The sequence below is a fragment of the Camellia sinensis genome, chromosome 9 (genome assembly GCF_055761805.1).
Source record: "Camellia sinensis isolate YWXY chromosome 9, ASM5576180v1, whole genome shotgun sequence".
In the NCBI taxonomy this organism is placed as follows: domain Eukaryota; kingdom Viridiplantae; phylum Streptophyta; class Magnoliopsida; order Ericales; family Theaceae; genus Camellia; species Camellia sinensis.
In genome coordinates this window covers 146,962,933-146,990,913 of record NC_138969.1, presented here as the reverse complement: position 1 = coordinate 146,990,913, position 27,981 = coordinate 146,962,933, and the positions used below count along the sequence as shown (strand labels likewise).

General features: G+C 38.2%; 1 protein-coding gene and 1 pseudogene across 8 annotated transcripts; one reads left to right on the top strand and one right to left on the bottom strand.

Moving 5' to 3' along the window:
* Positions 1-64: 64 nt before the first annotated feature.
* On the bottom strand, positions 65-13,054 carry LOC145799200 (tRNA (guanine-N(7)-)-methyltransferase-like; annotated as a pseudogene).
* A 4,182-nt stretch (positions 13,055-17,236) lies between these two features.
* On the top strand, positions 17,237-25,576 carry LOC114275746 (long chain base biosynthesis protein 1-like). Of its 8 annotated transcripts, none has more exons than XM_082887774.1 (14): positions 17,329-17,495; positions 19,134-19,256; positions 19,358-19,452; positions 20,195-20,228; positions 20,891-20,982; positions 21,460-21,553; positions 21,641-21,713; positions 21,828-21,960; positions 22,812-22,986; positions 23,176-23,316; positions 23,403-23,498; positions 23,660-23,801; positions 24,806-24,933; positions 25,209-25,576. In XM_082887774.1, exons 5-14 carry the CDS (start codon positions 20,954-20,956, stop codon positions 25,383-25,385), a joined length of 1,188 nt encoding a protein of 395 aa, XP_082743900.1. In that variant the 5' UTR covers positions 17,329-17,495; positions 19,134-19,256; positions 19,358-19,452; positions 20,195-20,228; positions 20,891-20,953; the 3' UTR covers positions 25,386-25,576. The 8 variants fall into 8 exon arrangements, 6 of the variants coding, with proteins under 6 accessions (XP_082743895.1, XP_082743896.1, XP_082743898.1 ...); XM_082887773.1 differs by having other exon boundaries at positions 19,117-19,256; XR_014340414.1 differs by lacking the exon at positions 20,195-20,228 and having other exon boundaries at positions 17,237-17,495; positions 19,117-19,256; positions 23,878-24,933.
* The last annotated feature ends 2,405 nt before the right edge of the window (positions 25,577-27,981 follow it).

Sequence of the window (27,981 nt, the reverse complement as noted above, 5' to 3'; positions counted from 1 at the left end):
TCGTTTTTCTGTTTTTTTTTTCTGTTTTTTTTTTTTTTTTTTTTTTGGTATGGTGCTACTCAGATCAAACAGATAGCACAATGCGTCTAAAAACTGCTTGGAAAGTTAGTCCCCCATTCCACGCAACCTTTTGTCCTTCCTCAGTGGCACTACTCAAGAGCTTCACAACTAGATCAACTTCAAGTTCTTCATCTGTAAGAGCTTCAGACATAGGGTGCCCCTCCAAACAAGCCTTCATCCACTCCCTAAGTTCTTCTACATCCATAATCGTATATGAGAGGGTAATTTTTGGTAAAAATTGGGCCGAGCTGCGAAGATGGGCTTTATGGCCCAAAGTTCGAAGGACAAAAAGGCCCAATGAAGATGTAAAACTTACTCCGGTCCAAGAATAAGAATGTTACTCCGATTTAAGAGATAAAGTTACTCCGGCCCAGAAAGGGATGAAGTTATTTCGGTTTGAGGGTAAATGTACTTCGGTCTGAAAGTAACTTGAAATTAGACCGATCTTGAAGATATACCGGTCTTGAAGTTGTACCGGTCGTAAATCGTTAGTTCGGTCCAAACATACATGGGTTGAACAGGAGAAAACCGAGGTAAGGAGGAGTAGAGGGAGAGCCGAACTAAGGATAGCTCGGCCTACTCTGTGGCTCAACATAGCCAGTTTTACTTCGGTCAAGTGGTAGTTCGGCCATAGTGAAAACCATCCCACTTGGTTTAAGTAGTGGGGGGGGTGTAAAAGGATAAGCATTATCCTTTAGGAGTATGAATCCTAGGAGGACTCTGCATGGAGAAATAAAAGTCCTACTAGGATTGTGCCACTCGAAATCTATAAAAGCTCACAAACATCACCTTGGGGGAGGTAACAACATAACACAACATACAGTTTTGCTTCCTGAATACATTGAGCTTTGTCTATTTGTCAAGTTTTCTGACTTAGGCATCGGAGAGGTTTCCGGCACACACCCGCCGGCTAGCTCACGTTTGTGTTTTCAGGTGACAAAGCGACGTCGTACGGAGGAGCGTGGACTTAGTCAACAGGATTATACGAGGAGAATTATTTCCTCCCCGTACAATTGGCGCCGTCTGTGGGAATATCAGACAGAACGAAACCTCTTGACTAAGCTTCTCCCCTTTACATTCAATGGCACACATTGAAGAATTGCCGCAGTCCGCCGTCGACGGACTAACTCCAGAAGGAGGCGCAAGGCGTGAAGGATTACCTTCTGTCCCTCCCATGGCGGATCTGGAGCCACAACGACATATCTCCAGGAGGGATGCTAGGGCAAGACGGAATCATAGCCCCCGTCAATCCCATTCTCAAAGTCCCGACAGACAAAGACGGAGGATTGACCCTCAAGCTCTGGAAGATCGCGTGAAAGAGCAAGATGAATTGATAAAGAAGATGGCGGCGGACATGGAAGCCTTGAAGCGCCAGATGAAGAAAAAAGAAGTGGCGACAGGAGAGGGGCGCAAAAACAAGACGCCCCCTCGCCACTCAGAAAATCGTAGTAAGAATACTACACCCTCACAAGGAGAGAGTAGAAGCCTCAGGACAGGCGATACTCAATCATGGTCTTCCAAAACTCGTCACTCCAGGTCTGAGAGGACGAAGTATGAAAGATCATACACTGAAGGAAGCACATACTGGCCCTCTCATTCGCATCAGACTAGATCTAGACAAACAGAATTACCCAGATCATCCGACTTACGAACCACGATGCAAGGAGGATGCCAGGGCGCGAGATCCGCACAGAGTTTCTGTCTTACAGCGGTTGGCTCCTCGGACGCATGGAAGCGTCGAGGTTGGAATGCCAATACCGCGCCCTGCCTACGAACCAACGGACAAAGCTTTGGCAAGACTACAAACTTCGCCGTTTGTTCCAGCAATCGAGAACGCGCCCCTACCATCAGGCTTCCTTCAGCCGAAATTCACCACATATGAAGGGAAGACGGACCCGTACTCACACTTGAGCCACTGCTGCCAGGTCATGGCTGTTTACAGGCGAAACGAGGCCTTAATGTGCATACTCTTCCCATCGAGCCTTGGCGACCTAGGCTTGACTTGGTTCGAGAAACTTCCAGAGGGCAGCATAGCCTCTTGGGCACAATTGGCAGAAGCCTTCGTGACAAGGTTTCGGACGAATACTAAAACTCCGGTGGAGATCGACCAGCTACTCTCCATCGACATGGGTGATAAGGAGACCCTAAGATCCTACAACAGTCGCTACTGGGAGACGTTCAATCAGATTGGGGACTGCCCCACCAATCTCGCCATTGCACAGTATAAAAGAGGCCTTCCAGTTGGAAACAGACTAAGGGACTCAATCACCATGACGCCACCCCTCACTATGGAAGCCCTGATGGAAAGAGTACACCAGCACATCAGGGTAGAGGAGGACGGCGCGCGTGCCAAAGAAAAATCTAGTGCGACCGCAGCACCAGAAAAGAAGACCTCAGCAAAGGTCAATACGGTAGACCGAAGTAACAGAAACGGACGTGGCAGACGTAATAACGGTGAAGACCCCGATAAAACATGGTTGAGAATCCGCACTGCCATAACCACTGTGTTCAAGAAACCAATATATCGGATTCTTAGCGAAATAAGAGATGAGCCTTTCGTCAAGTGGCCAGCCAAGCTGGGAGAAGCCCAGAAAGACTACGACGAAAGGTCACGGTGCACCTTCCACAAAGAGAAGGGACACCGCACTGAGAATTGCACACCATTGAGACAACACTTGGAGGAATTGGTGGCAGCAGGCCACTTGGATAAGTACATCGAATGAGGGACGCAACCAGCCCCCCAAGACCACAATAATCCCAACGGAATGCCAATCGACGCCCCACCTCAAGGCATTATCAATGTAATACATGGAGTCTTTGAACCTGAGTGTGTATGCGAACTCAGGGGATCAATCAAGAAGGCTGAGCATTTTAGAGAAGTGTTAAGTGCACAACCTGCCATCAAGAAGGGAAAGACAGAGGCAACAAATGTTATGACCTTTTCGGATAAAGACTTGGATCGAATATACTGTCCTCACAATGATGCTCTGGTCGTCACTCTCCAAGTCAAGGATTTTGACGTCAAGTGGATCCTGATTGACCAGGGTAGTTCATGTGAGATCATGTACTACGACACATTCAAATAACTAAAGTTACAAGACAAAGACTTGGCGCCTGCAGTATCCCCCCTAATTGGATTCAACTCCATGCCAGAGTGGCCCGTCGGCAAAATAATTGTTCCAGTCAGAGCAGGAAGTGTAACAAAACAAGTGGAGTTCTGGGTATTGAAGGTCCCCTCCACTTACAACATCATCTTGGGCAGAACATGGCTGCATGCCATGCGTTCGGTGGCATCATCATACCATCAAGTGATGCGGTTTCCCAACGACTCCGGAGTAATTGAAGAAGTATATGGAGATCAGATCATGTCAAAACAATGTTTCGCCACGGTAAATGGCAGCCGCGCTGCCAAAGGATACGTTCATTCGGTAGAGGAACCCGAAAGCAATGAACTATTCGCGGACGTCGGCAAAGAAGCTGATCAAAAAGCAGTGGAAGACTTGGTAGAAGTAAAAATAGATGAAAAGAACCCGGATAAGTTCTTCTTGCTTGGCTCGTCGTTGTCCAGCACTGAGAGATTAGAGGTCTTGGAATTCTTGACCTCTAACATCGAAGTGTTTGCCTGGACGCCTTACGACATGCCAGGCATTGATCCAAACTTCATCAGTCACCAACTCAATGTCCACCCATCCGCCAGACCAGTCATTCAACGCACACGCAGATCGGCACTCCACCACGCCGAAATAGTGGCGGAAGAAGTAGGCAACCTGCTGGAGGCAGGAGCAATTAGAGAAGTACACTACCCAAGATGGATCTCCAACACAGTCGTAGTGCCAAAGAAAAATGGCAAATGGCGAGTCTACGTCGACTACAAAACAGTCAACAAGGCGTGCCCAAAAGACAGCTTTCCTCTACCACGGATAGATCAACTAGTGGACCTAACGGCCGGGCACAACCGACTTAGCTTTCTGGATGCATACAGAGGCTATCACCAAATTGCCATGCATGAACCAGACCAGGAGGTCACATCTTTTACAACTCCAAGAGGATTATACTGTTACAAGGTCATGCCCTTTGGCCTAAAGAACGCAGGGGCAACATTCCAACGGATGGTCACCAAGATGTTTGAACCATTGTTAGGCAGAACAATGAAAGCTTATAACGATGACATGGTGGTCAAAAGCAAGGATGAGAATGACTATCTTAAGGACCTAGGCGAGATGTTTGAGATCCTGAAGAAGCACAAGTTACGCCTCAATGCGTCCAAGTGTGCATTCGGAGTAGGATCTGGCAAATTCCTAGGCTTCCTCGTGACCAACCGAGGTATAGAGGCAGACCCCTCTTAAATCAGGGCAATCCAGGAGTTGGAGAGACCAAACTCAGTCAAAGAAGTACAGCATCTCACCGGCATGGCGGCCGCGCTCAACCGGTTCATAAGCAAGTCATCAGACAGATTACGACCATTCTTTCAAGCTTTAAAAGCCAAATTTGAGTGGGATGAAGAATGTGACCGAGCCCTGGAAAGCTTGAAAGAGTACATGTCTTCCCCACCACTGCTTGTTACTCCAGTACCTGGTGAAGAACTCTTTTTGTACCTAGCAGTCTCTCAGCACGCAGTTAACGCAGTGTTGGTTCGTGCAGAAGGAATACAACACTTGCCCATCTTTTATGTCAGCAAGACATTGTTGGGAGCCGAAACAAGGTACTTACCCTTGGAGAAACTAGCATTGGCATTAATGATGGCCTCCAGAAAATTGGCACACTACTTTCATGCCCACACCATAGTCGTCCTCACAGCTTTTCCACTAAAAGCTTTGTTTGAAAGGGCAAACTTCTCTGGGCTCGTCTTGAAGTGGGCAGTAGAGTTGGGACAATTCGACATCAAGTTCCAACCCAGAACCGCAGTAAAAGCCCAGTCTTTGGCAGACTTCGTCGCAGAGTTTACTCCTGGAAGTCATCACATCTGCCTAGTCGACCTAACTGACACGACCGAACTAGGGATGGAAGTTGACGCCGGAATAGCGCAACCCCTAGTAGTTAACACTCAGTTAAACTCCAAGGCAGACCAGACTAAAGACAGCAAGGAAGAAGCAAACCAAGACTCACCAACAGCCCAACTAGATGACGAGGAACAGACAACAGGCATGGACCTTGAAGAAAACACCATTCTTGACCCCATGACATCATCTGAACCCTCCACTTGCTGGAAGTTATTCGTTGGAGAGATGTGGAAACTCTTTGTGGATGGAGCATCCAACCGGCATGGTGCAAGACTTGGCATAGTCCTCATTTCTCCAAACGGCCTGGTTATAGAGCAAGCAATCAACCTTGGCTTCCCAGCATCCAACAATGAAGCGGAGTATGAGGTGCTTCTCGCAGGGCTCAAGTCTGCATATTACATGAAGGCCACCGAACTAATGGTGTACAGTGACTCGCTGCTGGTAGTAAACCAAATCTCTGGCGAATACGAAGCAAAGGATGACAGAATGGCCAAGTATCAAGAGCTGGTAAGAACAGAGATCAAGAAGTTCGATGTAGTAAGGATAGAACAAATTGGCAGGGAGGAAAACAGCCGAGCGGACGAACTAGCAGGCCTTGCCTCAATGGCAGATACATCCATCTCTTATCCATTACTCATCGACTTCTTACCAAGACCAAGCATAGAAGACCCCGAAGCAGAAGAGGTATGTTGTGCAGAATTAGGCCCCTCCTGGATGGATCCCATCATCCTATTCCTAAAAGACGGCATCCTACCAGAAGAGAAAAAAGAAGCCAACAGAATAAGAGCAAAGTCGCAGCAATTTTGGCTATCTCCATCTTTGGCATTATACAAAAAGTCATTCTCAGGGCCTTACCTAAAATGTGTTCATCCCAGCAAAGTAGAAGCATTCTTGTTTGAAATACACGAGGGGGTTTGCGGAAGCCATCAAGGCGGAAGGTCACTAGCCTACAGGGCCATTTCGCAAGGTTATTGGTGGCCATACATGCAGGCAGACTCAGAGAAATATGTGAAGAAGTGTGAAAAATGCCAGAAATTCGCACATCAAATACATCAACCAGCTAGAGAACTCCTACCATTGACTAGCCCTTGGCCATTCGCAATGTGGGGCTTAGACATAGTAGGACCACTTCCAACAGCACCCGGCGGCAGGAAGTTCTTTCTCGCAGCAACAGACTACTTCACAAAGTGGGTTGAAGCAGAAGCATTGGCATCAATCAAGGAAAAAGATGTGAAAAAGTTCGTTTGGCAAAATATCATCACTCAGTTTGGCATACCAAAAGCCCTAATCTCAGACAATGGCACTCAGTTCGACGGCAGAATCTTCAGAAGCTTTTGCGAAGAATACAAGATAGAGTTCTACAATTCTACGCCGGCATATCCTCAAGCGAATGGCCAAGCAGAAGCATCAAATAAAGTCGTCTTGGATGGACTTAAGAAAAGACTAGAGAAGGCAAAAGGCAAATGAGCGGACGAACTTCCTCATGTTTTATGGGCTTACCGCACCACACCCCGATGATCAACAAGAGAGACACCATTCTCCTTATCCTATGGAATGGAAGCAGTAATCCCACTGGAAGTTGGCCTCCCCACAATTCGAAGCGAAAATTTTGATCCAGACTTAAATGGAGAAGCCATAACATTGGAACTTGACCTTGCGGAAGAAAGAGGAGAAAAAGCACTGGTTCACATTGCTTCATACCAACGAGAGTTAATCAGAAAATACAGCAAAAAGGTACATCCAAGACAATTCAAGATTGGCGATTGGGTACTGCGCAAGGTAATGGGAAACACCTTGGTACCAGGAGATGGCAAGTTGGGGCCAAAGTGGGAAGGTCCTTACAAGGTGGTTGGGTTAGCAGGCAAAGGGGCATACCACCTAGAAGACGAGGATGGCAAAGCAATCCCTAGGCCATGGAACACGGCCAATCTCAAGTTGTTTTATTTTTAGCTTTTTCACTTTCAAACACATGTAATTTTCTTTTTCCTCAATAAGATAATCGATTCTTTTCAGCATGAGTTGTTCTTTGTAAAAGTTAGCTTTAGTAAAGATAGGAATATCGCAAACCCATTATTCTAAGTTAGCTGGAAAAAACTAACTTAAGAGGTTGGCTGGAATAAACCAACACCCTTCCTAAGCCCAGGATAAAGATCCAGGCTGCAGGACGTTTGGTCGGAATAACCAAACATTATTCTAAGTTAGTTAGAAAAAACTAACTTAAGAGGTTGGTTGGAAGAGTGGTTGGCTGGAATAAACCAACACCGCTCTTCAGCCAACCACTCTTCGGTTGAAGAGTGGTTGGCTGGATTAAACCAACTCTTTGTATTCTTCAGCCGAAGTATGGGTATGGCTGAAGAGCGGTTGGCTGGAATAAACCAACTCTCTATACTCCTCAGCCGAAGTATGTGTATGGCTGAAGAGTGGTTGGCTGGAATAAACTAACTCTCTATACTTCTCAGTCGAAGTATGGGTATAGCTGAAGAGTGGTTGGCTGGATTAAACCAACTCTTTGTATTCTTCAGCCGAAGTATGGGTATGGCTGAAGAGCGGTTGGCTGGAATAAACTAACTCTCTATACTCCTCAGCCAAAGTATGTGTATGGCTGAAGAGTGGTTGGCTGGAATAAACCAACTCTCTATACTCCTCAGCCGAAGTATGGGTATGGCTGAAGAGCGGTTGGCTGGAATAAACCAACTCTCTATACTCCTCAGCCGAAGTATGTGTATGGCTGAAGAGTGGTTGGCTGGAATAAACCAACTCTCTATACTCCTCAGCCGAAGTATGTGTATGGCTGAAGAGTGGTTGGCTGGAATAAACCAACTCTCTGTTCTCTTCAGCCGAAGTATGTGTATGGCTGAAGAGTGGTTGGCTGGAATAAACCAACTTTCCATACTCTTCAGCCGAAGTATATGAATGGCTGAAGAGTGGTTGGCCGGAATAAACCAACTCTTTGTACTCTTCAGCCGAGGTATGGGTATGGCTGAAGAGTGGTTGGCTAGATTAAACAAATTCTTTGTACTCCTCAGCCGAAGTAATTATATCGGCTAAGGAATGGTTGGCTGGTAAGCATAGTTAGTTTAATCATTCAAATCCGAAATGGCAGTTGAAACAATAGAAGACATTACAACTACAAGCATACAAATCACAACCGGAATAAGAGTCCCACAAAAGAAGATTTTCATTAAAGATCAAAATAGGTACAATGGAGGGGCCGCAGCCCGGTTACAAAGACAAAGGCAAACAAAAGTAACAAAAAGAGAAAAAGTATAAAGTCAAGAGAAAAGATCTTCAATTTCGGCGTCAAAAGCAGCATCAGTGTCAACAGGAAGACCGGTTTCTGGCGGCAGGACGTTTTCAGTCACAAGAGTGGTTTCGACCGGAACCACAGTTTCATTTGGATGATCAACAGTTAGATCTTCCACTGTGGGCTCCGGCCGAACTGTCTGATCTACGTTGACAACCGGAGTATCCTCAGAGGCAGAATCTTCATCAGAATCTGAGCCTTCAAGAAACCTCTGTTGCATGGCATTTGCAAATTCCAGGAGGGAGTTTGGTATAAAGTAAGCTGGAGGGTTGAAAACCTCGGTCTGTGGATCATGACCGAGCTTCTCAACGGCTCCCCTCCAGCCGCACTTAAAGAACAACTTCTTGGCAGCCTCACATTGCTTGACGTATACATCCTCTGCCTTCTTGAAACCTTTCTTCTCGGCCTCTTTCGCGCTCTCCTTTGCCTGGGATATTTCGGCGTCTTTCTTCTTTTCAAGTTTTACCAGCTCACGCAGGTACTTGTCCTTCAGAGCAATGGCAGTCTTTTGTTTTTCGGCTTCGGCCGAACTAATCTGTCCGGTCAGTCTGCCGATCTCACCTCGTAGCTCGGCCATTTCTTTTCTGGCCTCCACCAACTCGGCCGCTTTTGCCTCAGCTTCTGCCGCAGCCTGCCTTGTTACTTTCCTTAGCTCCAGCACTTTCCTATGAGTAATTTGGTTTTTCTGGATGGCCTGACAAAGCAGAGATTTCCACTTAAGGCGAGGTAGAAGTTGAAAAAGAAAGTAGACCGAAATACGACCGAAGTCACTTACCAAGATCATGGATTTGGTTGAAGACCGGATAGACTTCAGTTCGGTGTTCAACTGTTTTTGATGGTGCTCCATGTCTTTGGGCAGACACACACTCTTGGCCAGATTAAAGGCCAACAGGTGGTCTTTTTCAGCAACAACCGAGTCTGTGTCTCGGATGTCTCGGTCGTTGAAAGTAAGTTTTGGGGCCCAGCTACCAGTAGTTCGGTCAGAGGGTTCTGGTTGGGGGCTCGGTGGCAAGCTCGGCGGAAGTGCAGGTTCTGCTTCATCAACCAAAATTTGTTCGGTTTCAGCAGTCCGGGCGCGCTTGGCTCAGCGGGAAGAGGACGGCTGTTGAGAAGGGAGGGCTACAACAGCAGGCTGCGGTTGACTGGGTGGCGTTACTTTGGGCCTGGTTGTTTCGGTTAAAAGAGCCCTGACTCTGTTCTTCTTTGCCATTTCCTCTTCGGCTGTAAGCGGGATCAGTCTGATCTCAGGCAAGGATGGGTCTGGTTCAGGGGCGTCTTCTAGAAGGAAGTCAGTTACTCTGGCCTTCCGGCGACCGCTATATCGGTAGGTCGGTTCGAATTTCAACAACTTGGCCCAACTACGTTCAGGGTTTCGTAGTGCGGCTCGTAAAGTTCCAAGGTTTGGATAGCTATATAAGGAATGAAGGTGGGCAAAATCTGCGAGAAAAGACAACTGTTAGTCCGGTTGAAACATTAACACGCCGAAGTAAAAAATGCAAGGAAGAAGACCGAAGTTAAATTACCAGGCTCTCCTTTCTTCCAATTTATAGGTCGGCCAGGAATTTGGGCTTGAAAATCCTCAAAGTTCCCAGAGACCCAGAAAAAATCATCGTCATTTAGGTCTTTGTCCGGTGTATATTTAATTATCTTCTCTCGGCGGCGGCGTATCCTAAGGTAGTAAACCCACCCATCATTCTTTGAGCCGATTGAATATTGATGGAAGATTTCGGCCAGCCCAAGGTTTAGTTCGGCCTGACGGTTCAGTTCGGCTATCCCCATAATTATGCAGTATGAGTTGGTGGATAATTGGGTTGGACATATTCTAGTCTGCCTAAAAAACTCACAGATCAACGGTTGAACCGGAAACCGTAGTCCGGTTTCTATGATGGATAAAAGGGTGAAGGGAACGAAGCCTTCTTTGTCCCAGGGAATGATGTCTTTTTCGGCCAGAACCAGTTGAACGTCGTCAGGTATATGGTAGTCTTTCCTAAATTCGGCTAGACCGCCCAGAGTATTTACTAGGTGCCTATACTTCCCCATTTATGGTATAATTTACAAATAAGTTATATCGGTGCAAAAATGGTGCTCGGTAGCTCGGTCGAGCGCACAAAGGAGTGTCTGGATAGCCTAAGTCTGCAAAGTAGAAAACAATGGGGGTTAAGCACAGATCATAAGACCGTGCTACAAATTAAAAGCAAGGCTCAGCAAAAATGGAAAGGTTCTATCTCGGTCCAGCGGAAATGATTGATAGCTCGGTTTGAGCAGTGTTTTTAGTAGCTCGACCTTGGCATATATCTCGGCGTATTGGCTTTTTAATCAATTTTTAGGCCGGTTCATCGTCTAAGGGCAGCTCTCTGAGTTCGGTCTAAGAACTAAGAAAACCGGTTTAGCCCCAAAGGCCTAAATCGGTTGTACAATAAGTTTTATTACTTCGGCTGAGCCTCTAGGGGCAGCTTTTCTAAGTTTGGTTTAGAAACTAGGAAAGCTGGCTTAGCCCCAAAGGCGGAGCTCGGTTGGAGACTGGTTCCTAAATTGAGGAGTTCAAGACTCGTTCGGTGGATTTATCTCGGCTAGAGTGTCTCAAGAGTTGATAACCTACTGAAACTACTGATTTTTCTACAAGTTCTAGTTCGGTTGTTATCTAAAGTGATCTACTTATATAGGACAAACAGTGTCCTAGCTCGGTTGCTACTTGATTTTGGATCCAAGACCAGTTTTCTACAGAATAGTTCATACACATGAGTTCTTACTAAATTTTTCATAAGAGTACAAGAAGCAAAGCAGAAATGGAGGAAAATTGTTTCGCAAAAACATAGAAAGTAAGAAACAAATACATAGAACATGTACGAAAGCAAAAACAAGGAAGGAAAATAGATTTACTTACCAGATTGGAGAGAAGGGGACTAGAAATGAAGACAGTGGCTGCAAGTGAAGAACACAAACGCAAGTTGAAAAGGCAGAGGCACGAAGAGAGAAGAATGTGAAAAGTGTGAGTGAATGATTCAAGATGAAGGGATGTTTTGTGAAAAGAACGAGCGGCAAAAAGTGGCGGGAACTGTACAAAATTTTCGTAGGGCGGCGTGACAGTTGGCCACGGCCTATCAGAGCTTGCCACGTGTCACTGGAAAGGGAAGCGTTACAGGCGCTATGATTGAAGAGACGTTTTGACCGGGCAAAACAGAGCCCGGAGTAAAATTAGCTCGGCTTAAAAGTTTAAGAGTTTTTAGCTCGGTTGGAGAGGCTAAAGTGTTTTTAGCTCGGCTGGAAAAGCTTAAAAACGTCAACTCAGCTGATGGACTGGTAATCCCAATCATGCTATGCAGATGGAATTAGGGGGCAATTGAGAGGGTAATTTTTGGTAAAAATTGGGCCGAGCTGCGAAGATGGGTTTTATGGCCCAAAGTCCGAAGGACAAAAAGGCCCAATGAAGATGTAAAACTTACTCCGGTCCAAGAATAAGAATGTTACTCCGATTTAAGAGATAAAGTTACTCCGGCCCAGAAAGAGATGAAGTTATTTCGGTTTGAGGGTAAATGTACTTCGGTCTGAAAGTAACTTGAAATTAGACCGGTCTTGAAGATATACCGGTCTTGAATGTACCGGTCGTAAATCGTTAGTTCGGTCCAAACATACCATGGATTGAACAGGAGAAAACCGAGGTAAGGAGGAGTAGAGGGAGAGCCGAACTAAGGATAGCTCGGCCTACTCTGTGGCTCAACATAACCAGTTTTACTTCGGTCAAGTGGTAGTTCGGCCATAGTGAAAACCATCCCACTTGGTTTAAGCAGTGGGGGGTGTAAAAGGATAAGCATTATCCTTTAGGAGTATGAATCCTAGGAGGACTCTGCATGGAGAAATAAAAGTCCTACTAGGATTATGCCACTCGAAATCTATAAAAGCTCACAAGTATCACCTTGGGGGAGGTAACAACATAACACAGCATACAGTTTTGCTTCCTGAATACATTGAGCTTTGTCTATTTGTCAAGTTTTCTGACTTAGGCATCGGAGAGGTTTCCGGCACACACCCGCCGGCTAGCTCACGTTTGTGTTTTCAGGTGACAAAGCGACGTCGTACGGAGGAGCGTGGACTTAGTCAACAGGATTATACGAGGAGAATTATTTCCTCCCCGTACAGTATACATAATCCCGCCAACTCCAAGAACATAAGCATATTCATCTAGCAAGTGTGGGTTGATCACACAATGCTGATGATTCTTCTCTTTGAAGTGAGGATCAGAGAACAGGAAAAACATCTTTGATAACTGTCCTTTCTCAAAGTAATTTGGAATGTATTTCATGAAATTAGTTCTAACCACTGATGCATTCTAGTACTGACCAGGATGTGCTATCCTCAAAGCTAAAACCTGTTTCTTGGCATACTCCGTCACTTTGTCCCTTAGCTCCATCCCGAACATCAGGGTATCAGGAAATAGGGTTGAAAGACTAATTAGGAGTCCTCCAAAACCACAGCCGATATCTGCAAATTGGATCTTCTTGGAATTGTCAACTTGATCGGATGATGGAAACAGTTGAGGGAAATGGAGGGAATAGTCGACATGGCAAGGGGAGATAGGCACAAGGAAGTGGGAGTCACTTAGTGGATTGATGTGAGCTCGTGCCAAATAAAAACGTTTCCGTGGCAAACGAGTCGTCTTGCTGATACAAGGGTTTGCCTCATTCTCCAGCATCTTCTTTTCTCAAAACTGCAAAGCAGCAGCAACTCATAATTTATAGGATAGGGAAAAAAAAAACCAAAAAAATAATTACAGGATGCAGATGTGAAGTTTAAAACAGCTCTGTAGTCTAAAATAAAGAAAATTATAACTAGATATTGCTAACAAAGGCTTCTCAATGTTCTCATACAAATTTTCTTTTTCCAAAATTTTTACTTTTTTTCCACATTAAGCCATGTTAAATCAAAGTATCATATTAGGGTTCAATGTTTCCTTTTTCCTAGTTTTTATTTTTTTTCCCTTCTTTTCCCAAATCTGGTTAATTATGAAAAGTACGACAGATTCCATGGCATGTTTTAATGAAGAAGATAATGAAAAATTGGAAGAACTTTGTCATCTTTTTCTCTCTCCATCATTTCTTTCTACAAGCAAAATATGGAAGTTTTAGTTTGCAGACCTAATTCTCCTCAGTTATGCTTTCATATTGCCAAAATTAAGTTCTATTAAAGTATTCTTTCTCTTCCCAACCTGCATTATTTCTTCTAGAACACAAATTTGTTCCATTTTCCTGGCAAATACAGAAGCTTTCCATTTTCCAAAATAGAATCTGAATAATTAGCCTCTCACCCAAACATTATGTCTCCATATAAGAAATCACCAGCATAAAGTCTCTTATCATCCTTGCCAAAGGTTCTTGCATTTTAACAAACAACAGTAACATTACATGACTCTGAATAAAAAATTTCAACTGCTTTAGAATTCTCAGACACTACCTGCTGATACATACTAATATATGCTAATTTTCACTTTGATTACTTTACGCGATTCACTAATTCAATCGTTAGGATAATCGGATCAAGCTGTAACGTCATAATTACATCTATTGATAATTATATAGAAATAAAAATATAATCATTAAATTCAATATATATATATATATATATATATCCAAAAAAAAAAATTAAAAAAACTTAAATAGCACCAGCACACAAAGTTGGTCCCCTGTTTTCAGGCCTTAAACAGAGCACAACAATATAAACAAAGAAATCCCAAGAACACCAGCCACTAAACCCAAAAGACAAGAACACTCTTGGACTATATTATCAAATGAGATTATATAGGTTAGAGCAACTCTAATGGTTTGTCAAATCCTTAAATCAAAGCCATTTAGGGTTGGTTTGGGAAGTGGGTTGGCGTTTTGGTTTTTTTGGCTATTTTAGCCTGGGCTAAAAAGCTTGGTTTGGGAAGGATTTTTTGGCTTTTTGACTTTTTTGACTTTTTTTGTGAGAGAAGAGTGTAATGATTATGGGTTGGATGTGATGTTTTGTTTGTTGTGGTTAAAATAGTCTATTTTGTCTTTTATGACTAAAATAGCCAAAAAAGCCCACAATCTAATAATAATAATAAAAATAAAAATAAAATGCCTTCCAGGTGTCCCAAATCTTGAGCCAAAATTTGTCAAAAGGCACAAAATTTGGTTTTGTCAAATTTTCCACACCAATTATGACCACTGTACGCTTTTCTTTTCTTTTTTTTTTTTGAAAAATAGATCAAACGGTAGCAAAATTGATAGAATTAGGCGTGCCAAAATAACATTTTGAGTTGTATATAAAAAAAAAAAAAAAAAAGAGAAAAAAAGAAGAAGAAGAAGTTGGCCTTTTTGTACTGTATCAAGCCAATAAATAGTTTGACAAATCCATGTGACAATGGAGTTGATCTTACTTAGATAACTCATTGCTGTTTGTAATTTTATGTGTACATTCATAATGAGGGTAATGAATAATACAAAGAGGTTGATTGCATGATTAATTTACTAATTGAAGGAAAGATATCTAATTCAATGAAATAAAAACAAGGATTTTCAAAATCTGAATCTATCGATTAAAATTAATAAATAAATAAATAAATAGTAAAAAATTAGAGGGGATATGAGGAAGAGAGTGAGTACTGTGAGTTGAATCGCAAGACTAAGAGACGGAGAGACAGAGAGAGGCGACTGGAATGTGAAACTAAAAGCTTTGCCCCAATTTGGAAAATTTTATACGTTGCTCCGAACCGGTGGAGTTAACTGAACCATGGTTTTGAAAACCGGACTGGACTGGCCGATTCGACCGGTTGAACCGTCGATCGGTCGGGGTTCCGGTCCGAACATACCCTCTGAACCGGCCAAAACTCAAAACCGACATATTTAGAGAGAACCGGAAAAACCAACGGTTAAACCGGTAAACCGGTCGACCCGGAGCCGGTTCGCCGGGTTGTTTGGCTCCTTTTTTTTTTTTTTTTTTTTATAGTTTTCCTCTCTTTTTTTTTTATATTTTCTTTCTTTTCTTTCTTTCTTATTATATATATATATATATATATATAATATAAGAATATAAGAAAATTTTAATTTGAAACTCTTTTTCAAGAGTCTCCTCTTGTGAGAAATCTCATTAAGAGATTGATGAAATTATTGTGAAAGTTTTCACCTATTTATAAGAAAAAAATTCTTTCAAAAAGACTCAAGAAATCCATGCGGGATTAAATCAAATGTATTGGAGGGAATATTGAAATTTTGATATCCCTCCAAAATTTTTGCTCTCCTTTCAATCAAATTATTTGAATTAAAATCATATAGAGGGAATATTAAATATTTGATTTCATCTTCCAAAATTGAAATTAATAATATTTTAAAATATATTATTATATTTTTCAGTAAAAAAAATATTAGGACAAATATTTAAGATAATTTAATATTTTTAATTTATAATTTTATTACATATATTTTTATTTAAATATAATTTTAATCGGGGGCGGAGGCACTCAAGGGCCGGGGGGGTCACGTGCCCCCTGAGTTTTTGGATTTTTTTTTCAAATATAAAGAAAATATTTTAAATAAAAAAAATTATAAAAATATTATTTAAAGTGAAATATCAATGACATTTTTAAAATTGTGAGAACAATAATGATTATTTTGATTGAAAGTAAAGAGACTATGATAAGTTATATTATTATTTATAAAAATTTCAATATAATAGTGATGTCTATAATTATTGACATGCAAACATAATTAACCTCAATGAAGATATATGAAATTTATTAGATTGTTACGTACATTTGACCTGTAGAGTTTGTCCTCCATATGTTTTTTCCCATTCATAACTAAAATGACCACTATATAAATTATAATCAAGTAACGCATCTTCAATTATAAAAAAAAATTAAAAATTACAATAGGTCATAACTAATATCAAAATGAGTCATAACTAACTATTACTTGATATATAATAATAGCCAAAATAACAACCACAAGAAATTATAACTAAATTATATCTAACACTATAATGTGTCATAACTAAAGACCACGAAGATCATAATTACGACATATGATAGACACTTTTTTTTATGGTGTGTTTTATAGAGTTTCTCTAATAAAATATATTATTTTTTATCTCAACTTATCTTCTTTTTTAATTTTTCAATCTACCTATAAATAGTTACTCCCCAATATTTATATAAAATTTAATCTCAAATCCTATAATTTAAAATTCACATTTATCTAAATGGACTCTTAATATTTAAGTTTAGTAATATCTCATAGTTATTTATTATAAAAATAAAATAAATTAATTTGCTTGGTTAGAATTTTTCAAAAATACTTTTCAGAAAATTCTACTTGTTTTTTGTTTTTTTTTTAATTTTTACTGAATTTTTTTAATATTTTAAGCAATTTTTTTAATTTTTAGACATATCTAACATAAATATACTTAAAAAGTAAAAAATTTGTGAAAAAACTTTTTAAAAATTCACTAAATACCAAAAATACAAAAAAAAGAAAAATTACATTATTTGTATTTTTATGTATTTATTAATTTTTAAAATATTTTTTCACAAATTTTTTACTTTTTAAATACATCTAAGTAAAGTGCATCTTAAAAAGTAAAAAAAAAATATTTAAAATTTTCAAAATATTCATTAAAAACAAAAAAACACGAAAACCAAAAACTCAAACTAAACAAACTGATGTTATTATTAATTTGTGCCCCCTCTCCATCAAATTCCTGCCTACGCCATTGATTTTAATATATTTATTACATCACGGTTCGATTCCGATTTAACCTGACAGTTGAACCGGTAACTCGTTCACCCGAACTCTTTTCCGGTTCGCCCATCTGTTCGATTTTTAAAACATTAAACTGAACAGAGAGCGGTTCGTTTGGCTTACCGGTTGAACCGCCGGGTGGAGCGGTTTTCCCAAAATACTCGAGTTCCTTCTTTCTTTTTAAAACGGTTCCAAAAGTCGCCGATCTGGACCCCGTTCGTTGTCATTCCATTCTCTTCTTGGGTACCCAAGGCCGCGTTTGGATTAGTGAATTTGGGTTCGAACAGATTTCAAATCTTGTCCTCCTCGTCTCTTTCTTGTTCTGAACGAATCCTAGTTTTTACGAGGCTTCTTGGTCTGATCTTTGCCCCTGAGGTAATCCCATCTCAGTCCATCCTAATAATCATCATATATCAGGTTTTTTGTGGTTTTTTTTTTTTTTTTTTCCTGATCTCACAGAATCTGTTCTTACTCTTTCTGATTCAAGTTTCTCAATCTTCTCTAAACATTACGGTTGTATTTTATTTTATTTTTTATTATATTTTATGTTCTGTTTGGGATTTCATTTCAACAAAATTATTGCAGAGAAACCCAATACCAATCTGGGCTTGAATATGAATTTCATGAGTGAAATGATGATCATCGATCAAATGCATGTCAAAGATTCAACTTTTAGTCTTGTGAAATAGTTTATAGACTGCTTGAGATTTCTGTTGTCAATTGCATGTTTTTTATCTTCTTTTTTTGTTTCTGTAGTTTTAGTTTGGTGCTATGTTCAAGAAGGCTTCAATTAGGCTGATTCCATTACCGATCTGATGGTTTACTCTGATCTGGAATCTCAAGGGAACTAATGCTATATTTGGTTCACTGGAATGAGACAGGATTGAATGGAATGGAATGGAATGGTCATTCCTGAAACTCTATGGAATGATCTTTACCATGATGAATGATGATTCCATTTGCAAGTTTTTTTTATTTGTTTGCAATGTTTATTCTCAACCAAACATGAAATAAACATTTTGATGAAATAATTATTCCATTCCATTCCATTCCACTTCATCCCCAGGAGCCAATCACTACCTAAGTCGTGTCTATTAATATGAATATGGTCTAATTTAGACAGTTTTACTGAGGTTAATTTGTGAGTTTGCATGTGCTCTTATATTTTCAAAAGGTATCATTTTTATTTTGTGTATATAAGATTTTTTTTTTTTGGGTTGAAAATCAATTAAGTTAGTTTGTATGACTAGCTAAAATAGATAGCCTTGTTGGAATACACCATAGACATAAATATAAAGTGGCTAGGCAAAATACACAGTGTACTTTTTGTGTACTTTTTCTAGACAAAATGCCTGGTAATGTTGGTCTAAGCAACGCCAACACGGGAGGAAAATTGTATTTTAGAAATTTTTGCTAGCCAAGCATCAGTTTTGTGCCTCCAACAGGTATAACGTGAGACAAATGCTATAACGTGAGAAGCATTTTCCCTGTTTCATATTTGCTTTCCACATGTTGTGCATTATATGGTAGGCAAAAGTCTCCCGCCAAAATCATCTATGCTTGGATGCTCTCTGTGTGTGTGTGTTTCCCCATTCGAACCTCCCTTCCGCCTCTAACTCCTGCTCCACATTCCAGGTAACATAAGTGTGGCAACACCTGCAGGCTTGCTGGTGTCCTGCTTTTTGTGTGGCAGTACTTAGTTTGTGGCATTTTTGTCTTTGCTTCTTTGCATTTTTGTCAACTATGCTGATTTTTTCATTGGCTTTTTTTGGCTAGTATGAATCTGTTTCGTGGGTGTATTTAATCTGGTTTTGAAATCATTCTTTCTTGCACTAATTATTTTTTGTTTTGTTTACTTTTCTAACGCAAAAGTTTGTCGATTGGGTCATTTATTCATTTTTTTCACAAGTTGAATTACATTAAACCAAAAGAAATTATTCATAATTTTTTTTCTTTAAATTTCAACTCAATTCTATTTGTGTATTTTTGGTTGAAGCCTTGCATGTTTTATAGTTGAGGCAATGAATACAATGGCATCAGCTGTTATGGATAGAGTCAACACTACTTTGGATTGGGTGACATTCGCATTTGAGGTTCCTTTTGCTCGAGCTTTTGTTTTCGGAGTGCACATTCATGGTAGGCTATCATTTCTTTAAACTGAAATTATTTTTGTCCTTAATTTAGTGGTATTTTGATCCGAAAAGTAATATATATATATATTTTTTTTTGGGTTGAAGGGCATCTATTTGTGGAGGGCCTTCTTGTAGTTGTTATTTTGTTTTTACTTTCCCAGAAAAGTTACAAGCCCCCTAAACGGCCCCTTACAAAGAAGGTACTATAAATTCCTTTATGTTCCTTACGAACTTGCTGTCTTCTTGAATAGGTTTTGTGGCCTTCTTGTATTGATTAACAGTTCTACAATTTCTCCTTTTTTATTCCTGTTGCATTTAAAATAAAAAAATCTGTTACATTTCAATCTTTGCACGGACTTTTTTCTATGATAAACATATTTTGTTCATTATTGTTTATCTTCCTTTTTCTTTTTCCTTTTCCTATTCTCTTTTTTGTTTTTTTTTTTTGATTTCCGACACTAATGATGTCTCTCAGTCAGTGAAAATGGGAAAGAAGGTAGAAACCTATGGTTTAAAGTGTGGACATGAAAAATTATTGAGGGCTCAGTTGATTTTTATAACAACAGTTGTTACCAACCACATACTTTAGTGCTGAAGGTTGTACCCAGTACCGAAGGCTCTTGCTTACAACATGGCTTCGAAAAGTTAGTGTGAGTAGTGTTACCTCCGCGTTTTGGATGGAGGGACCAATTCACATGACTTGAACCCGTGCCACAAGGTTAGGTTTGGGTAGTACTAGTCATCGTGCCAGGTCACGATCTCTATAGTACTAATATTTATTAGTTCAACTTTACATTGTTGATACGCCTATACTCTTTCTTCCCTATCCTTTGGATTTCAATTGATTACACTTATGGGCCAGATAAATCTAATGAAAATTCTTATTCTTAAGATGTATAGTTAATATGTCTCTTACATCTCTTATTCTTTTTGTGTAAGTAGAGAAGCCGAAGTCAAGAGCAAAACTAGCAAACAGGTGTTCATTTAATATATGCATTTTATTTCATCCCTTCATGCACTGCAATTGTTTCCATGCCATGCATTCAATATCATCTTAGCCTAAATCACACTACTAGTCCACAGTAATGGAAAGATCATAAAAAGAAAAAGAAAATAAAAACCACCACCACCACCAAGTAACACACTGTATATGCAGACACAAAATGTAGGACCTGTTATTTCCACCTCAAAATAGAAAGAAAACTGGCTGTTCTTAATTGAGGTGCCTTTGGAAGGCATATATAGATAGATCTTCAGCTGTTCGAGGTTTACTTGCTTGCAAATGCAAGTATTATGATAAATTGATCATTATTGATCCATTCACATAGGGTTTGTCCAATTTGAAAATTGTAGAACAACTCTGCCTTGGATTTGAGAGTGTTAATAATGGTGGAGTTATATTCGTAAATTATTGAAAATACATACTGAGCTGAAGTTTAGGAGAACTTGCTCACTTCTAAAGGCAATGAGGTAAATGATGCTAAAAAGATGTATACATGAATGGTTGTAAAACTAAGACTGAAGGGCCCAAACAACTATTATGAGTCTTTTATGTGCTGTTGTTTCAAGATAGTAGCTCTTGTACCATAGACAATTTGACAACCTAACATTTTTCAAGTGTTTGCTTGGTTTTTCTAGGAAATAGATGAGCTATGTGATGAATGGGTTCCGGAATCTCTTATACCTCCAATTACAGAAGAGATGCGATATGAGCCTCCAATATTGGAAAGGTAAAATTAGTTTTGGTTTGTATTTATTTTATTATTTCCTTAACCTCTGAATTCTCTCGAAATGTTCTCGAAGTTATGCTTGTAAAATGTTGTGTTTTCTAATTTTAGATTTATATCTAAACCAAAATTGGCTTGTGTGCGGCTCCATGCTTTATGTAAATGTGTTTCTTGCTTGGTACTACACTTATTTCTTTTTCATGCACTATCTAACCCTTGCATAATTTTATTTTGCAAGAATTATTATATGTTGCCTTGAGTTTTTTCTTTCTTCTGTTCCTTTTTGAAGTTTTTCCCCAGTTAGGTTGGTTAGCCACTGTCATGTAGGTGTTCATTATTTTCAGTATGGGTAAAATCTTATTTTTTAATCACCACTACGTACACTTTAAGATCCAATAAATATTGAAATTCTTAAACATGGATAAAAGAGACTTGTCACTATAGCAAAGACATTCTTGCTCACGGGTTTATGTTACACAGTGCTGCAGGGCCACATACAATAATCAATGGCAAAGAAGTTGTGAACTTTGCTTCAGCAAATTACCTTGGATTTGTTGGACATGAGAAGTTAATTGTGAGAACCTATTCTTCCTATTCGTAATTTTCCCTTTATCATCTTAGTCTGATTTCCGTATCAACTTACAGCAGTTTTGTATAACAGGAGTCATGTACTTCTGCACTGGAGAAATATGGTGTTGGCTCTTGTGGTCCTCGTGGATTTTATGGAACAGTTGGTATAAACTGATATTAAGTCGTAATTGTGTAGCTTAGTGTATTAACTAAATTGAATTATCTCCTTGACTTGTGCCTGAAAATGATTACCGTTCTAACTATGTTATTTTGCATAGATGTCCACCTTGATTGTGAAGCCAAAATCGCTAAGTTTTTGGGAACTCCTGATTGCATATTATATCCTTATGGACTTTCCACCATGTTCAGTGCAATTCCAGCTTTTTCTAAGAAGGGGGATATTATTGTTGCGTGAGTATTATCATTGCTGTTTAATTATTGATTTTCATTTGGTATGGCATAAATCTTTTGCGCTGTGTTTGGTTGGGGGATTTAAGAAGGGATTTGGAAAGGGAAAGGGAAAGGGAAAAGGTAGGTGAAATGTGAATAAAACATACCTGCATTTCACCCAGTTTCACACACTTTTTCTCTTTCTTTTTCTCTTTCCAAATCCTTCTCCAAATCCTCAAACCCAAGTGTTAAGGCTGCAAGGACTTTCCTACAAAGGTTACTATTGAAGAACGCATGACAAGTATCGTTCAATGGCTGGCTATATTTTATTTAGTTAGTTGTTGAAAGTGCCAATATTGTTATATGAAAACATAATGATACGTTATTGCTTTTGTATCTTTTCTTGACTAAATTTACCTGGTGTAATGTGATTGTGAAAAGAGCGAAGAGGGCTAAGACTGCATATTAGCTGACTGTGTTCTGTTGATGTATATATAATCATTTGAGTTTATATTAAGCTGCAGATATTTATATCATGAGCTTATAATAAGCCATTCGGCTATAATAAAGATGCCGATCAATGGTTTATATGGTTGTTCCATATTGGATCAATCACGATCAATTGGCAATTTGCTTTCTCTTTTTGTTGTTTAGTGCTTTGAGAACCTCTATTAATTTGTATTTTGGAAACATTTATGCATATACATGGGAATATGAGTAGTTATTGGCACATTTATTTGGGTCCCTTAAAATTAGCATTGGTTTGGCTTTTGCAATCTGCCATGTATATGAGTTTATTTTTTTTTTTTCTCTCTATTTTAGAGCTTTTCTTATTGATTTATTTATTTGGACTGGGGGTGGGAATTTTTTAGGGATGAGGGTGTCCACTGGGGAATACAAAATGGCCTTTATCTTTCCAGAAGTACAATTGTGTATTTCAAGCACAATGACATGGAGTCTCTACAAAGTACTCTGGAGAAATTTACTGTAAAAAATAAGCGAGCTAAGAAGCTAAGGCGCTATATTGTGGTTGAAGCTGTGTACCAGGTATCTTTTGGCAATTATGCTTTAATTTTACTATGTTGATAACATATCTTGTAGCTTTCATCAGACCAGTATTGACAATTAGCAGTTTGCTTATTTACTAATACCATATTATCATGTATACCCTGCATTTCTGTTTCCCGTGCAGGATTGGGAAATGTTAATGTTTTGACAGATTTCTTCAATTTGTAGAATTCAGGTCAAATTGCTCCATTAGATGAGATCATCCGACTGAAGGAGAAGTATCGTTTCCGTGTCTTATTGGATGAGAGCAACTCGTTTGGTGTGCTTGGCAGTTCCGGAAGAGGTATCACCGAGCAATATGGGGTTCCGGTATGTTTTGAAGATATTTTAGATTTAGTCAGTTCATTAATTCTCAATTTGTGGTTTTATGATGGTGTTGGTACTTGGTTGTGTAGATTGAGAAGGTAGATATCATAACTGCTTCCATGGGACATTCATTGGCCGCGGAAGGAGGATTCTGCGTAGGAAGCGTTAGGGTCACTGCTCATCAAGTATGAAATTACCACCACTTGAAAAAGGGAACCATGTCTGGAATAATTTTTTATAATCAAAATTCCTTGTCTATGTAGTTGTTTATTTACTGATTGATATTAGTGCTCTTTTTTCCTCCTTTTCTATTCTTAATTGTTGATGACGTGTTACATGTTTGCAGCGTCTCAGTAGTTCTGGTTATGTATTCTCTGCTTCCTTGCCTCCGTATCTTCCAACTGCTGCTATTACTGCTATTGATGTTCTGGAGGAAAATCCTGATCTTATTACAAAACTGAACAAAAATATTGCTGTACTATGCCAAGGTTTGTTTTATTTTCACTCTCTTTTAATCTATATCGAAGTGCAAGGTACTCATTGGGGATATGGTTGATGTGTCAGCTATCCTCAACTTGAGATCACTTATAAAGTGCCAATGTTACAATCTCAAAGTGACTCAGGAAAATCTTGTAGCTCCATTGGCATCAGATGAGTCAGTGTCACTGATATATTGATCTATTGTTGGATGCATGGACCTCTCCGGTTGCACATGTGATGCTTAGAGGTTATGTAAATCAACCACTTGCAGCTAGAAAAAGCATAAGAAAAATGTTAATGTGGTTGATAACCTTTATGTTTACAATTTGCTGCTTATATTTGCAAGCAAAAAAAGTTGAAAATTGGAAATAAAAACTTGTTTGCTATTTGTTTTCGTTTAAAAATTAAAAAATTAAAAAAAAATTCAATTAGTTTACAAAAAGTTACTAAATTCTATAAACATAAAAAAGTTATTTTATTTGTTTTGAAACAAGGTTTCATTCCTTCCTTCCCCACCTCCTCCTGCCACCACCCACAGCCTATCAATACTGCTGGCGACCCATCCGTCCACCACCCAAGTTGCCGGCCACTTTTTTTGGCTGCCAGCCACCACCTCCGGCTTGTCCCCTTCCACCTCTGGCCCCATTGGTCACCATCTGTGGCGAGTCCCCCTCCACCTCTGACCCCCCTCCTGCCACCCCTCCCTTGTACCAAACATGTTTTTTTTACCTTCATTCTTGCAATAAAATAAAATAAAATATGACAAACATGCTTACCATTGTGTGTAAATAAAAAACAACAAATAGTGAATGTTACCAAACAGTAGGTGTTTGTGGTACTACCTCTCTTTCATCCTGCATCTTTGCTAGCTCTTTCATGTGTTGCTGAAGGTGTTGGCTACCAATTCAGGGGTATGTGTAGCTTTCACCTTTCAGTCAAAATAGAACAACAGAACTAAATTGTTTCCATCTGATTGGTCTTAGCCATTTGTCTCTTATATTGGCAATTGCAGGATTGTCAAATATACACGGCCTCAAGATTGTGAGTGACGTGAAATCCCCAATCGTCTTCCTTAGACTCAAGAACTCCACAGGATCCTTGAAGAGCGACTCACAATTGCTTGAGCATATTGCTGAGCAGGTAATCCAGTTGTTCTGAGATTTCTTTCGCTCCTACTTTTTGGCTAGTCAATGTAAGTTACTGGTTACACATTCTGATGGAACGATTTTTGTGTGTTGGAAAATTGGGCCTTCGGCTCATTTTTGTGAAATTGCAACTAGAGGAAATGAGTTTTGGCAATGTGCGAGTTGGTTTATAACTTCAGTTTTGGGAAAACCATTTTCAGATATATATTATATAGCATCATGATCACTTGCCTACACAATCTCGAGGTCTTAATGTTTGTGCACTTGCAGGTATTGAAGGAAGACTCAGTCTTTGTTGTGACTTCCAAAAGATCAATGCTTGATAAATGCCATCTACCTGTGGGAATCAGATTATTTGTCTCAGCTTCTCATTCTGAATCTGATCTGCTCAAGGCCTCTGAATCATTGAAGAGAGTTGCAGCAGTGGTGTTAGCAGGTTATGATTGAATTGAATAGTGCAGATTGGATCTCATTTCTTTTCCAATGATCTTTCGAACATTTCCCAGAAAATTTTTATTTTTATTTTTTTATAGGTGCATTTTGTAGTACTTGTATTATTAGTTTTATTTTTTTATTTATTTTTTTATTTTTTAACACCACTTATATTATTAGTTTGAATTACATGTTTTGTGTGCTTCCGCTTCATATTAAGGGCTGGTTTGACAAGTGTAAAAAAAGTCAAAAAATTACTTTAAAAAGTTAAAAAATTATCGTTATTCACAAAAAAAAATTAATATATAAATATTAAATACAAATCAACTTTTTGTTAAACCAATAAACTGATATCAGGCCAGCTTCGTGAAAGGGAAGAAAAAAAAAATTGCATGGGTACATTCACTAAGTTGGATGGTAAAGTTAGGCCCATGGAGGTCCACCATGGGTCTCGTTTTGATAATCCAAACCGTTCAAGATGTAGAACTCGTCTAGTACTATATGCCTGTAAAAATTCATGTCTATCGGATATTGCTAATTATATGATCAAATCAATTTTGTATAAAAATTGGATAGTGTTATAGTTAACAGTTGACAAAAAAAAAATAACACGATCAGATAGCTATCGATATTCAATCAATGTGATTTTTTATAAATATACAGTACTCGACGAGTTCTACACATTGAACGGTTTCGATTAGAAAAATGGGACCCGTGGTGGGCTTCTATGGGCCGAACAACACCGTCCAATCAAAGCCCGAAAATGAGGTAATTTTTTTTCATATATTCACCAAGCCGACTGACTGTCAATTTATACGGCGTACCACACTATCTTTTCCTATATATTTCTTTATATAATTTTTTAATACATATTTTTTTTATAAAAAGTCAAAAAAGTTAACTCAAATATTTATATTTTTTTACTCAATTTTTTAGTTTAAAAAAATAAAAAGTATATTTATTTAGGACATGTCAAACAATCTCTTAGTTTAATTTTATTTCATCTTAGAATTGAAATATTTTTGCATACCGACAAGTTATATACGGTACAGTATTTAGTGTAACTTTTGTGTACAGTTTGTGAGACAAAATTAGTTTAAATAAACTAAAAAAATCTTATGATTGAGAACCATGTATAGAGGTATATTTCGATTTTGTTTTTTCATTATTAATATTTAACTTGTTAGAAGTTATATGAAATAGGCTCTATATTTTTTTTGTCCAGAGGCTACTTCGCTTGTGATATATATATATATATATATATATGGCCCTATACGGGTCATTTATTAGTTTTTTTTTAAAATTTATTTTAATTATTTTTACCTCATAAATTAAAAGTAAAAATTACAACAAAATAATTTGATACATATTTCAAAATGAAAAAAACAAATAATTATAAAGAACTTCAATTATTGCACTAAACAACCCTTTGACTCACTGATGGCCAACTTCCCAATGTGTCATTTATACAATCTCATATTGCAAGATAAAATGTATGAGAAATTTTAATATACATTCAGGTGTATCATATATATTTTTAATTATGTCATTTTTTTAATTATGATTAATTTTTTCTTTAGTTATAATATTTTTTTAATTATGACACATAAATTCTTTAATTATGTTTCGTATTGTGTTTAATTATGATATTTTTTTATTTTTTTAATTACGATTCAAAAATTTAAAATTATATTATATTTTTAATTATAAAATACATATAATACACATTCTTTATTATGTTTCCCAAAATGTATATTATAATAACCAACAACTATACTTCTGTGTTTTTTTTTTTTTTTGGTCTCGCGACCTTTCTAAATTTCTATATCAATGTTCTCTTCTTTTTATTTTATTATATTTTGACACTGCAACTTTTCTTACTTTGTCTTTTTCTTTTCGCTTTTTATTTTGTCCACAAGACTATTAATTACTTCCTCCCCCAAAATATTAGTTGCTCATTTCATTTTTTATTGCCTTAAAATAATAATTCCTTTTCAAAAATTAAGTATAAAAATAATATAAATTTCTTATTTTATCTTTTTTTTAAATTAATAAACAATATAAAAAGTACAATTATGACATTAATATTTCTAAAAAATATATTATCAAAAGGATAATTTTAAAAAATTAACTTTTTTAAAGTGTAATAATTATACTACTAAAAAAAATTGAATTCCTTAAAAAGGATCATTATTTTAACACAGAGAGAGTATATATTTTTTATTAAAATAACCAACAATTATATGTGGCCGCCAGCATATTTGTCAGGATGAAGGCAAGGAGTTTGTTGGAATATTCCTTTATCTATATATTTTTTAAAATCATTAAAAAAATTATGTAAATACTATATAATGTTTGACTCATTTAAATAAAAAATGGTGCTATTACCCTATCATGATTTATTTTAGATCTTTATTTTTTTTGCACTCACTTATAAATTTTAAAACTCTAAAAAAAAAAAAAAAGATTCCTCTCAAATAATATTAAAATTATCTTTATGAAAATATTTCATCCATTGAATCCACACCCAAAAAAAAAAAAAAATCATCTTTCAAAAAATCCTAACAAAACCTACCAAGAAGAAGAAGAGCCAATGTTATTACTATTTCTA